The 12,181-nt window shown below is 33.7% G+C and overlaps 4 protein-coding genes across 10 annotated transcripts; 2 read left to right on the top strand and 2 right to left on the bottom strand.

Annotated features, from left to right (window-relative positions):
- Positions 1 to 1,758: 1,758 nt before the first annotated feature.
- LOC106749123 (peroxisomal membrane protein PEX13) lies at positions 1,759 to 4,478 on the bottom strand. Its single transcript, XM_014628257.1, has 6 exons — positions 4,258 to 4,478; positions 4,067 to 4,167; positions 3,209 to 3,517; positions 2,760 to 3,007; positions 2,499 to 2,687; positions 1,759 to 2,234 (listed from the first exon to the last, which is right to left on the bottom strand). Exons 2-6 carry the CDS (start codon positions 4,129 to 4,131, stop codon positions 1,906 to 1,908), a joined length of 1,140 nt encoding a protein of 379 aa, XP_014483743.1. The 5' UTR covers positions 4,132 to 4,167; positions 4,258 to 4,478; the 3' UTR covers positions 1,759 to 1,905.
- Positions 4,479 to 4,952: 474 nt separating this feature from the next.
- On the top strand, positions 4,953 to 6,500 carry LOC106749124 (NADH-cytochrome b5 reductase-like). Its single transcript, XM_014628258.1, has 4 exons — positions 4,953 to 5,429; positions 5,594 to 5,828; positions 5,889 to 6,100; positions 6,310 to 6,500. The coding sequence occupies exons 1-4, from the start codon at positions 5,171 to 5,173 to the stop codon at positions 6,498 to 6,500; spliced, it is 897 nt and encodes a 298-aa protein (XP_014483744.1). The 5' UTR covers positions 4,953 to 5,170.
- Positions 6,501 to 6,503: 3 nt separating this feature from the next.
- Positions 6,504 to 12,154, bottom strand: LOC106749121 (E3 ubiquitin-protein ligase FANCL). 6 transcript variants are annotated; one of them, XM_014628256.1, is made up of 8 exons: positions 8,801 to 9,094; positions 8,142 to 8,269; positions 7,915 to 8,048; positions 7,737 to 7,835; positions 7,403 to 7,650; positions 7,042 to 7,231; positions 6,727 to 6,951; positions 6,504 to 6,627 (listed from the first exon to the last, which is right to left on the bottom strand). In XM_014628256.1, the coding sequence occupies exons 1-8, from the start codon at positions 8,836 to 8,838 to the stop codon at positions 6,529 to 6,531; spliced, it is 1,161 nt and encodes a 386-aa protein (XP_014483742.1). In that variant the 5' UTR covers positions 8,839 to 9,094; the 3' UTR covers positions 6,504 to 6,528. The 6 variants fall into 6 exon arrangements, with proteins under 6 accessions (XP_014483742.1, XP_014483741.1, XP_014483740.1 ...); XM_014628255.1 differs by lacking the exon at positions 8,801 to 9,094 and adding an exon at positions 12,075 to 12,154 and having other exon boundaries at positions 7,915 to 8,269; XM_014628254.1 differs by lacking the exon at positions 8,801 to 9,094 and adding an exon at positions 11,034 to 11,323 and having other exon boundaries at positions 7,915 to 8,269.
- LOC106749125 (transcription elongation factor 1 homolog) lies at positions 9,212 to 10,425 on the top strand. Of its 2 annotated transcripts, none has more exons than XM_014628259.1 (3): positions 9,212 to 9,317; positions 9,408 to 9,663; positions 10,121 to 10,425. In XM_014628259.1, exons 2-3 carry the CDS (start codon positions 9,548 to 9,550, stop codon positions 10,251 to 10,253), a joined length of 249 nt encoding a protein of 82 aa, XP_014483745.1. In that variant the 5' UTR covers positions 9,212 to 9,317; positions 9,408 to 9,547; the 3' UTR covers positions 10,254 to 10,425. The 2 variants fall into 2 exon arrangements, with proteins under 2 accessions (XP_014483745.1, XP_014483750.1); XM_014628264.1 differs by having other exon boundaries at positions 9,223 to 9,317; positions 9,404 to 9,663.
- Positions 12,155 to 12,181: the final 27 nt, after the last annotated feature.

The following is a 12,181-nucleotide window of genomic DNA, read 5'->3' on the forward strand; positions in this document are numbered from 1 at the left end:
TCGAGTCTTGGTAAAAAGCAATGATTATCATTCAGATATTTTTTCGAAGAGCCTGGAGATTAGGCAGTTACAACACCGACTGCTTTGGCTATTCGATTTGAATGTGTAGATGGTTAACCTACAACAAAGTAAAGCCGAAAGTTGAAGGTTTAAGACAGAGTGAGAGAAAGTTACTTAATTTCCACTGCTTTCTATTGCTCGTTGTTCCAATACAGCAAGAAAATAATCATCCTCTATTAAGTGCACAGTCACAACTACCTAACACTATGTACAAGATGACAATGAATTGAAGAAATAGAATCATAAATATGTTTTATATCGATGTAGCGCGTTGATATTCGTAATATTTTATACCGTGTATAAATTATTTTCGCACTTCACTTTGGATGTTAGTAATAATTAATAAGCAGCTTAACAGTATAAAATATTTATTATACTTTCCCGTATAAATTTTATTCCGATATTCTCAATAAAATACATATGTAAATATGCTCTCGATCAGCACACGACAGGATCTTGTGTGAAGTTTTCATCTTCAATAGTTTACTTATTACGCAACAGAGTGCATTGTATAATTGTTTATAAGCTTTCTTAAATTATATAACATGTTAGTGTTATTTTTGATATTTTTATGTAAACTATTTTTGACATATTTATTGGACATTGACAATAAAAAATGAGCAGTTTACTTTTCGTTTCAAGAACAAAAAATATATCAACATAAAATATAAAACTAACACTTTGCGAGTACTCTACACTATTCTGTTAAATTTCGATTATAATAGTAAGTTAAGACATAGAAATTTTTATTTCCCGCAAAATATTACAAAAAAATTTTTATACTGTACATTTGATGTGATTTCATGTATAGATACGATTGTATATTGCTTATTTAATTCTTAATTTAAGTAGGATAAACAGTAAATTTTGGCCATCAGGAGTTTCTGAGCCTCACATATTCTGTTCTTATCATTTTTCAAAGCAGCCATAATTACGTGGAATAAATATCAATTGCATTTTGTAAAGATATAAATATTAAAAAATGTGTATCCTGAACACCAGATCAAAGGTTCAATATCTTGTATCAATAGATAGTACTAATAATATTTGAATTCATCGTAAAATAAAGTCAAAGACAATAATATTACTAATAACTGAAGATTCTTGAATAGAGTATCTTCATTTTATAATAATTGGCAAATTCTTTTTAAACAAACATTTTTTAATTTTATATTAAATACAATGAAACATATATTCCTCTATAGAAGCATTTACCGATGTAATAATCAGAAAAAATACAAGATGATTTCATGCTTCATTTTTCAAAATCATTTTTATTACAAACGAAATATTGTGCATTTTATTCATTTTTTACTTATTTTTTCATGAATCATCATCTTCCTATTTGTAATACCAACAATAGTTTATCTCCTATATGTTATATATATATGTGTGTGTGTGTGTGTGTGTGGGTGTGTGTGCGCGCGCGCGCGCGCGCGCGCGTGCGTGCGTGCGTGCGTGCGTGCGTGCGTGCGTGCGTGCGTGTGTGTGTGTGTGTGTGTGTGTGTGTGTGTGTGTGTGTGTGTGTGCATAACACATATATATATATATATATACTTTCATGAATTATCATTTCCTTAGTTGTAATACCAATAACGGTTCGTCCCCTATAGATGTGTCTTTTACACACATATATATATATATATATATATACACACACACACACATAGATGTGTGTGTGTGTGTGTTTATTATACATATGTATTATTTAATATCTCAGTCGTATATATAATATAAAGATATAGCATGGCATATGCTTTTAAAATTAACGTGATGCAGAATTAATCTACTGAAACGAAATCATCCTCAGTATATTCGGAACAAAGTATGTCATTTTCAATATTGTTAACTAGTGGTTTGATCAGATGCCACATCTTCAGAAGCAATATTGTCAGATGCCGTCATTTCAGTGTCAATTTCTTCTTTTAGTTTGTTTGCTTTCATTAACTGCCCTGTTATCTCTATATAGTTCCTAGGTACTAAACCGACAGTTTTACCATCAGTGGCCATGACCCAACCTGGCGGGTTCTTGTCTTGCACAGGCTGTGGTGCCAACCATATCTTCTGATCAACCTTCAGAGTCAATTCCTCATTAGAAACTGGCATGAAATCGTACTTTGCTATTGCTACTGGAACAGTACGCTCACTCTTCAACCAAGTTGACGGATTACTTGCTGTAAATTTGTCTAATATATATAAAGTATTCTCACATTTATACCAGTTGTTTTACACAGAGTATAGAAAATTATATCTCAAAATTGATCAGCAACTAAAATTATTACGAGGAAAAGAAATTTAAAACGACTGAAGAAATGTTTCACAAAATAATATATGAAATGTTCTGATGATTATAAGATTTCGTTATGTGTAGAACTTTGGTGACAGAAGAGGCTCTAGGTAAAAACAACCGTTACTTGCAAAAAAAATATAGTTCTTACGTTGAAATTGAAACCGTCTAACATTGCTCATGATCTTGAAAATTAAATATGGAATGATGGCGAAAATGGTGGTGAGCAGAAAGCTCATATGCCACCCGAATACCGACGTATGGTCTTTAACTTCATTTGTCATTTGTGACATGGAGTTTTTCCACAACATTTCATTTATCCTGTCCTGTTTTCCTCTACCTATGAGAAAGCAGTAATTATTAAAATTGCATATCATACAAATCGATGTTTTTCACTGTATGGCAAACTTACCAAACAAAGCTAGAAATTTCCTATAAATCCATTTCAATAGTCGGATTAAACTGAACGTTTTTAATATTTGTCCAAATGTTGAGCGCATTCGACCGGTATTATTTGCTAAAGATTCATATGCCCGAAACGAATTGATTAGAGCAAAATGTGATGATTCTACCACCGCAGTGATGGACGACAATGTACTTAATACAGAATCTACTACACTGACAACTGGTCTTGTAGTTTCTTCAACATAATGCTGAAAGCTAAAATATATAATAAGTTCTTTTAGATCAAGTATCTTGAATACATTCAAGGATATCTTTTCCAAATAAAAGTAAAAATTTTAAGGTGTTTACAACTTTTTATAATATCTCTCCTTATATATATAATTAAATATATCTCATTAAAATTATTATTAAATTAAACATATATGTAAGTGATGGTTTTGCATCAATAATACGTACCTATTTACTGCATTTCCAAAGGGTACATTATTAGGCATGGACATATGATAAAACGGATCCCCAGAATTATATCCATAGTTATTATGTCCATAGTTATTATATCCATAATTTCCACCATAATTTCTGTAACCACCTCCAAATCCTCCATTTAAATAGTTAAAGCCACCAAGTGGTCTATAATTATTATATCCTGTATTATATCCTGTATTATACCCTCCTATATTATATCCTGTATTATACCCTCCTGTATGAAAACGTGGTGGCACCGGTGGAGGCTGATTAGTTGCGGACACAAATGGATATGGCATGCTGTAATATAGATTAAAAAAAAATTGTATTATGTTGTTAACATATATTATTAATATATTTTTTATATCTGTTATATGTATCATCATGTAATTTATACGAATATTGATTGGAACTGTTTCTTTCAATACAATTTGAAACACAGCCAATTATTTAAATAAAAATGATAATAATAAAAAAACTTGTTTTTATTTAATTTCCAGAAATTTTCTCATTGGACTATTTGGCTGTTGGTTGCAAACTGCATCAAGAAAAATGTTTGAACCATATTAAAATGAAGTATATATCTAGCAACTGTAATTTTTCTCACACGTATAAAAATTATAAAACGATAGAAATGTACAACGTATACAAAGTAAGGATAAAAGTAATGATTTGTTACCATTATTAAGAAATGTAATATCATTATAGTTATTAAAAATTAACTACTACATGTATAATAACTACTATTACTAAGTCGTTACAAAGCAAAAGTATTTTGTTACGTTAACGATGTTAAATAATGCGTCAAGTTGCACGGATATTAATGCATAAATAACAGTGTTACTTTACCTTGTCGATACAGGAGGAATGTTATGTAGTTGGAAGTTATTTGTTCTATTATATTCAGGTGCCATTGTTCAAATCTCGATACTTGCGTTTAATACCAAATTCTATGTTGAAAAAGAAGCACACTTATTATGATCGCAATGATGTATATATATTTTTTATATCGTTGCTCAAAGCTCGCATAAACAACTTATCATTGGACTGTAGATATTCGGCAACTGTACACACGGCTGTGTCAAACAAAGTTAGATATTTTGATATAATAAAGCTGGGTCTACAACACTATTCCTCGCACTAAATCATAAATCATCGTACGAGTCGGTCCACTTCCAACTCCAGCGACTGGATTGGTCGGAGTCGCTGGAATCAAAAGTGGACCAACTCGACAACTGTGACTATACAACTCTGTACATTAAATCACCAATAGCTTCTGCCAATCAACTTGCTTCTTTTCCGTAAGAACGAAAGGTTGATTGGCTATCTTATGTCTCTTACCGCACACAAAAATATATAAGCTGTTTCATTGGCTACATAATTATTTTACGATATTTTTTCAAGATGATATATAACCAATAACTGCGTTCAGCAGAGAAAGCAGCTTTGCAACAGTGTAGAATTCGTGAATCTAATTCGTGAATCTAATTGGTGTATACATTTAGATTCAACGTTAGAAACGTACCAGTCAGAACGCAGTACGATGATTCCGATTCGGGTCAGCAAATCGAAAATGCCAATATTCTTTCTTTAAACACTTCAAAGCGTTTGCAGCTTTAAGTGGATCGTACCCTAATTCTGATTTATACATTTTAGAATCGCTGACGCATCGTGCTAAGTATTTGTGTATCAAGATTGATTAAAAATAAATCTAAAATTCTTTATAGGTTACTTTTTTACTATATAATTCCGTTATTTATCTGTTTTAATCTTATATTTAACTGTTTACATACTTTTAAACATTTAATACTAAATGTTTAAATTCATTGGACACAATTACGATACATAAACATTTAGATATAATACGTTGGATTCATAAATAACTAAAACTGAAAGGTGTTTAATTATGTAAAAGAGAGATTGTTCCAATCGGTAAAAATTTAGTTGTTTCAAATGGATCTGGACGATCACAATGATGACAATGACAGACCCAAAACACCACTGGAGGAAGATTGTTGTGGCAATGGCTGTATACCTTGTGTTTTTGATGTTCATAAAAGACTACTAAACGAATGGGAAAATAGAAAGGCACAAGATGTAAAAATTAAAATAAGTAGTAATTTATTGTCTCTTCTGTCATATAAAGCATTTGTTATTGCTGATATATCCGAAACTTCGAAAGATTACATTTTAGTTCATTTAGAATATCAAGGTATTGTGGCTATATATGTATCAAATATTTATATAAACTATATAAAATTTTCTCACGAACATCAAGATATTATATATTTAATTATATAATCTAATAATATCTATTATCAAAATATGTTATGGTCATTGGCAACATATCTTAAGTTGTTTTTGCATACAATACAGAATATAAAATGCAAAACAGTTTGAATTTGTACCTCATACCTGGCCAATACATTATGCTACATTCCTGGTGCATGTCCCGGCCGTACACGCCAATTACATGGACCAAAAGAGGTTTAGTTCTTTTGGTAAAAGTATATAAACAGGGTAAATTCAGTATACATCTAAAAAATGCACCACTTGGTAGCTCAATTGATGTCAGAGGCCCGTACGGAGATTTTAAATACGAAAGCAACAGGTGCGTAAAGAACGTGTACAGATAAGAAATTTGTTCTCATACGATTTCATGTATCAATAGTTTTCGACAGATCATCATGTTCGGTATTGGATCCGGAATAGCAGCGCTTTACCCTATTGCGAGAACAATTGTCGACGATGAGACTGAATTAACAAAAGTACACCTCATTGTGGGATTTCAATCTGTCGAACATGTTCCTCTGAAAAAAGAATTAAGATGTCTAACTGATTATTGGAATTTTAAGTGCACGTTGCAGCTGTCTCAGTTAAATAGTACGTTATTAAAAAAAAACAAAATAAATTATAAGATCATATAAATAAGATGTCCCAAAATGATTACATTTTTAGCTATGAATGAATTTTTTTTGTTCTTACATATCAATAATTTATTCTTTTTTAATCATTTACACGATTAAAATTATGATAACATTTTAGCTATGATAGTGGCTGAAGATAAATTTTTTTGAATAATTCTCTTTCAGATAAGACAATCGGTCCTCATGGCCTCAATATAAAAATCGGTCGCTTGAACAAACTACTCGTTGCTGATTACCTTCAATGTAATGATACAGAGACAACGTTGATTTTAATATGTGGGACTTCAGAGTTCAATCGATCCATGAAAGAATGGATTCAAGAAATGAATTATACTCACTTACATATATTTGAATAAAATATATTTTAAAAGTTGGAGAGAATCGTTAATATTCAATGGAACATGATATATTTTCCTTGCAATGTGGACAAGTGCCATGAATATGACCGAATACAACTTGATTTCCGGCTTTTGTCTGTAACCACTGTAATTAAAAACATTACCTTTTACAGTCAGTCGCATTACTTTATGAAACATATCTTGCATTTCTAATAAAAAAATATTTCATATATGTCATACCTACCTTTGCTAAGCATGCCGAATGGTAGTGTATCATGCATTTCTTATTGTTACATATCTTATCAGGTAACACAGCAGTTTCTTCCATTTTCGCAAAGAAACATATACCGCATTCTCGACTGCCAATAATAGAATTTTTGTCCTCCAAACTTTCTTGTGGCTCAGGAAATTCATACATATTCAGCAGCATCCTTAAATTCTCCAAAAGACTACAGTTTAGATTCCAGTTCTACAAAATATCAATGTAGATTTTTAGTCATGCATAAGTGAATTGTGATTATTATTACACTCCCCACAATTGCATAATTATAAAACTTACACCAATATTATTGGAAGCATATTCTTCTTGTTTTTTCACCTCACTATCGCTGCCTATGAATTTAATTTCTGGCAAAGCAGTAGGTTTTAGTGGATCTATTGTAATTATCACAGATATGGATTGTGAAAGGTGAATACGTCTGTGCATATGGCTCTTATTTGGCTCAGGCGGATCAATCACCCAGCAATTTCTAGCAAGAAGACATTTTAAAATAAATCTGAATTTAAGCGTAACTTTTTCCATGGTTTGCCGATTCTATTGATAAGTGTTGACAAATATTTTCAAAAATATTTTTAAGATCTTTCGAACATCATTTTTGTCTTCTAAAGCTACTGCAAACATTAGCATCACAAGTACTTACTTATCAATCTGCCTTAATTGTTCCCATGCTTTCTCCAATAATTCCACCTGCCACTTAAACTTTGTTATCGCAATACTCAAATTCTTTATATTTTTTTCAAAACCTTCGAAGGCTAGTATCTTGGGAAAATCAGAAGATATAATCTTCCAAGGAACTTCAGTGTTTTCATTTCTTTCTAATATAACAGATATATCATTTAAGGATAATTTAATATTTTTTAGCCTATCATCACATGACAACTGTACACCCTTAAACATAGTATAAATAATTTATCTTCAACAACATTTAATTGACTTGATGATTTATAGGATACATCTTAGAAAAATATACTTACAGATGGATTTGGAAGAACTGATTGTAAATCTTCCATAAAATTACTTAAAGATAAATAGTTCGTATGACTTTCATTGTGTTTATCATATAAATGTTTACCCTATTCATAAATATATAATCACAATATAATATTCTTTTAGTATAAGAAAGAAATGCTGAAATAATTACCTAGTACTTACAATGAGTGATTGTAATCGTGTTAAAAATGAAGGCACCATTACATCACAACTCATTAATTCTTTCATCTTTTTATCGAATTTTCTATCGCGCAGCAAGGCTATTGCTGTGCCAAAATTAATCTGTGCATCCCGAACTGATGGATAATTTGGTGCGATTAGTTGTAATTTTATTCTAGTTTGTATGCAACCCAACGTAGCGGAGGGTGAATTTGGAATGATTAAGAAACCTTGCAATGTGACTGGTGCTTTTGACACCAGTATCATCTCTGGATGCCAGGCCGACAAACGATAGTCTGAGATAACATTTTTGCCATTACTATCATTGCGTTTTTCAGACATTATCAACGGATAACTTCTGAAAGATAAATTTTAGTCGAATATTATTGAATAAAATATCTTCTCGTAATCAACTTTGTGAAGATACCACTTCAATGAAACTTAGAAATGACAGTGTACCGATACGAAAAGATATCAAATTATAATAGAACCTGCCATCTACAAAACTCTTTATAACTCTTTGTAATTTGAATTGCTCGCCCAGAATTTACTGGCATATACTTTTAGATCCCGGTAAAATCTAGAAGTATGTACCAATAAATTTTGAATATTTATCCAAAGATTTAATAAATAAAACGTGGAAACGCTCAAGATACGACGTTGCAAGATACGACGCGGTAACCAATCAGCTTTCTACCTTTACGGAAAAGCGGCAAGTTCTCGGGAGACTCAAAAATTCGAATGTTGAGAATTTAATTTTCAAAGAGATTCGAATTGATTGCAATAAGTTCGAAGAAAAAAAATGTGTGCAAAGAACAAAAGGCTATCTAGTCAGCTTTGCAACATATTGATAACTGGAATATGAAGATACGTGGATCTCGTGAATAACCTCGAGCCAAAGGACGTGGTTGCCAAAGGGACTGCCATTCTCTGTCACACACGTATTTCGGAAATTGAAAATATCACACTACAAATGTATTTCAATACTAATCGATAAATCTAATTCAAAATTTGATTAAAAATAATATATAGAATTTTTAATTTTATCGAATATAATTCACTTGAAACACATCGGGCTATTTGTTTATACGGAGGTTAGAACGATAGCACACAATATATCAGAGACACAAAGTACAATGCGTGAAAAAGACAGAGAACATAATATCTATTTTAATTTGACTATTTACAAACAAGTTTACCTTCCAGTATATTACAGACTTCACTAGAATATTTTATGTTTCTCCTGTTCGAAACTCATGAAAACAAAAAGAATATCTTAACGAGACCAACTTAACCTGACCTAGCCTGACCTAACCTAACAAAAATAGGCATAAAAGAATATTGCGGGTTGAAGGGATTTGTTGTTTTGCGTGATCCGTCAATAAACCAGCTTCGTAAAGATCGCGGTGAGAGTTGCGATAGATAAGATTTGATGTGAAGTTCTCGATTACTTTTATAAAATTTATGTAGATACTGAAGCGGAATGTTTTAGACAGTTAACCTAATTTTATCGCAAAGGATAAGTAAATAGGAGAAAGCACAATACACGGTACAATCTTAATAAGGACTGGTAGAGATGTTTATGTAGAACGAAGAGGAAGATCGAGTGAAGTACACGCAATTGTTTATCGATCAAATGGGTCGGCGCAAGAGCAAAAGAAAGCCACCTATTAAGAGGAAGGCTATCCAACCACTGGACACACAATTCAATTGTCCATTTTGCAATCATGAAAAGTCATGTGATGTTAAAATGTAAGTACATCGGAAATCCGCGCTTCTATTCAGGTAACGAAAGAATCATACCTTATCAATGTGATCAACTAATACGAGTTTTTCTGGCATGTTGAGTAAATAAATACTCGATGCAATTTGAGATAAAAATGCAAATTTTTGATGTGTCAGAAAATATAAAGATTATGCAATTGTTGAGTGATTATTGTTTCTGACTGAGATGTACTTTTAAATTCATGATACATTGAAAAGAACATCCAATAGCAATGAATGTTCACTTTTTCTTAATCCTTGTACTTTTCTTAATCCTTGTACTTTTCTTAATCCTTGTACTTTCTGGATATAGCCATGTCAGTTATGTTAATTTTATAAATTTATCAATATTATCAATATTATTATATTATTATCAATACTATTATATTTACTTTTATATAAGTAGAAGAATTTAATTCTATTTCTATCTTTTCCCATGACACAGGGACAAATCGAGAAACACAGCCAAGATAACATGTAGAGTGTGCTTAGAGGACTTTCAGACAACTGTGAACTTACTCTCGGAACCTTTAGATGTGTACAATGATTGGATCGACGCCTGTGAGAATGCTAATTAAGAAATCATCAATTATGCGATCTAGATAAGATTTCTATGTATCTATAAATAATAGTTTGTATACATTAGCTGAAACTTGATCTTTTAATCAAATTATATTAATATTATTGTTATAGTTTTATCTAAATTGCTTTGTGAATGATAGATATTCTGATATGATGTAATGTAGCTATCCAGGGAAAAATGATTATATATGAATTTTGTTCATATATATCTATATATAATCATATATAATTATATATGTCCTACATCTAAAAAATACTATTATACGAATATAATTGTGAAGTAAACGCTGTTGTGTTTATGGCTGTCCATGATGTAAACACTTAATTTAATCAGAATATTTCTTCTGCTTTTCATTCGTTTATGGCTGTCCATGATGTAAACACTTAATTTTATCAGAATATTTCTTCTGCTTTTCATTCAATAGTATTTTTATTTCGTGTGGACATATATAATTATACATGTCCATAGTTAAATTACATATTTATGAATAAAGTATAATAAATTTCTGAGTAAAGTATATGATACTTGCCATATAAAGTATATAATTTTATATAAAGTGATACTTGATAATTATGATGATAAATAATATTTATAATGAATTATAATTATACTTCATGGATCTTACAATAGTTAGGATAATTATTTTATTATTCAAGCTTCCTTTACCACATGTTAAATTTAATAATTAACCATGAATGGAGGAACAATTTTTGCATCATCACCAGTTTAACCACGAGTTGACCGTAAAACGAAAAACCGGGTCTGAGAAACACACCTTGGGAAGCGTGACTATCACCGTCGGAATAAGAATGCATAAATTTTTGCTCCAGGAGGCGATCACGAGTATTCTCTCCGGTGGGAACTCGTGAAAAGTGAATATCTACAAATGCTCCCCTAAGCTGGGAAAGGAACGTTAGTTTTTCACGAGGAAATTTTCTCTCCTCTACTTTCACGCGGCGGAGAAGGTTCGTGAACGACCCTCCGAGCGTAGACCTCTTGCATCACCTTCGGTCGGACGGCCGAAGCACAGCGCGCACCCTGGAGAACCAACCACTTCCGCCAACCACGGCCGCGAACGTGATTCGTCGGCTCGCGTTCTCGACGGCGGCGGCGCGACGGTGGCGCGGTCGGAGATCGGCCAAGATGGCGTTCGCCGAGCGGAATACGCTGTCGGGCAAGAGCGCGTGAGGAAAAAAAATGCCGCGGGGAGCCGCGACGACCAGCGACGCTTCGCGCGCTGGCGAGCTCGCGTGAGTAGGTGTACCGGGAATCGGAAGTGCGCTCGGGAGTGCGTGCGCGCGCGCGCGAGAGACTATCGGGGGTATTACCCGAGCAGCCGATTAACCTAAGTGGTGCGCGCGGGGCTGAACGGCTGCGGTGTGCGGTACGTTACGGCGCGATACGGTGCGCAGGGACGCGGTGCTGAGCGATACGCAGCGCGGACGAGGAGCTGCTGCCTCCTCGTGCTGCTTGGCATGGCAGAGACGATCCGGCCGAGCTGTCGCGCGGTTCGCCGGACGTGAGGCGGCATCGGGACGTCGTTCGTCACGGTGATTGCGAGATCGGACGCGAGACCGTCGTCCGGCCATGGCGTCCGTCGCGCGCGCGTGATCGTGAGGTGAGAACGCCGGGACGCGCGACGTCGTCGTCCGCAACGACGGTACACGTAACAGGAGGAAGAGGAAGAGTGAAAAAGAGAGAGAGAGAGGGAGGTAGAGGGAGAGAGAGAGAGAGAGAGAGAGGAGAGAGAGTAAGTGAAAGAAAGAAACAGTGGTAGTGTCAGTCTCGCCGTGTGTAAACAAACATTCTGGCCTACCCGTTGTATCCTGGTGCTCGTATCCTCCTTCGTGCGTTGCTTTGTTTCACGTTTAACAGTTCTCATTCACTGTTGTGGATCACTCTGGACAACATGCGCAGCCAGCC

The sequence above is a fragment of the Dinoponera quadriceps genome, unplaced genomic scaffold (assembly GCF_001313825.1).
Source record: "Dinoponera quadriceps isolate SergipeBrazil2010 unplaced genomic scaffold, ASM131382v1 scaffold3024, whole genome shotgun sequence".
In the NCBI taxonomy this organism is placed as follows: domain Eukaryota; kingdom Metazoa; phylum Arthropoda; class Insecta; order Hymenoptera; family Formicidae; genus Dinoponera; species Dinoponera quadriceps.

Bases quoted from the DNA above. Each gene is read 5' to 3' on its own strand.
- LOC106749123 (XM_014628257.1), bottom strand. From the start codon at position 4,131: ATGGCACCTGAATATAATAGAACAAATAACTTCCAACTACATAACATT. The intron at 3,518-4,066 runs GTAAAGTAACAC...TCTATATTACAG, and splicing joins ATTCCTCCTGTATCGACAAG to CATGCCATATCCATTTGTGT. The intron at 2,688-2,759 runs GTAAGTTTGCCA...GCTTTCTCATAG, and splicing joins GAAATTTCTAGCTTTGTTTG to GTAGAGGAAAACAGGACAGG.
- LOC106749124 (XM_014628258.1), top strand. From the start codon at position 5,171: ATGGATCTGGACGATCACAATGATGACAATGACAGACCCAAAACACCA. The intron at 5,430-5,593 runs GTATTGTGGCTA...CATACAATACAG, and splicing joins AGTTCATTTAGAATATCAAG to AATATAAAATGCAAAACAGT. The intron at 6,101-6,309 runs GTACGTTATTAA...ATTCTCTTTCAG, and splicing joins GCAGCTGTCTCAGTTAAATA to ATAAGACAATCGGTCCTCAT.
- LOC106749121 (XM_014628251.1), bottom strand. From the start codon at position 8,838: ATGGCAGTCCCTTTGGCAACCACGTCCTTTGGCTCGAG. The intron at 7,651-7,736 runs GTAAGTATATTT...ACTATGTTTAAG, and splicing joins CAGTTCTTCCAAATCCATCT to GGTGTACAGTTGTCATGTGA. The intron at 6,628-6,726 runs GTAGGTATGACA...TTTTAATTACAG, and splicing joins ATTCGGCATGCTTAGCAAAG to TGGTTACAGACAAAAGCCGG.
- LOC106749125 (XM_014628259.1), top strand. From the start codon at position 9,548: ATGGGTCGGCGCAAGAGCAAAAGAAAGCCACCTATTAAGAGGAAGGCT. The intron at 9,664-10,120 runs GTAAGTACATCG...CCCATGACACAG, and splicing joins AAGTCATGTGATGTTAAAAT to GGACAAATCGAGAAACACAG.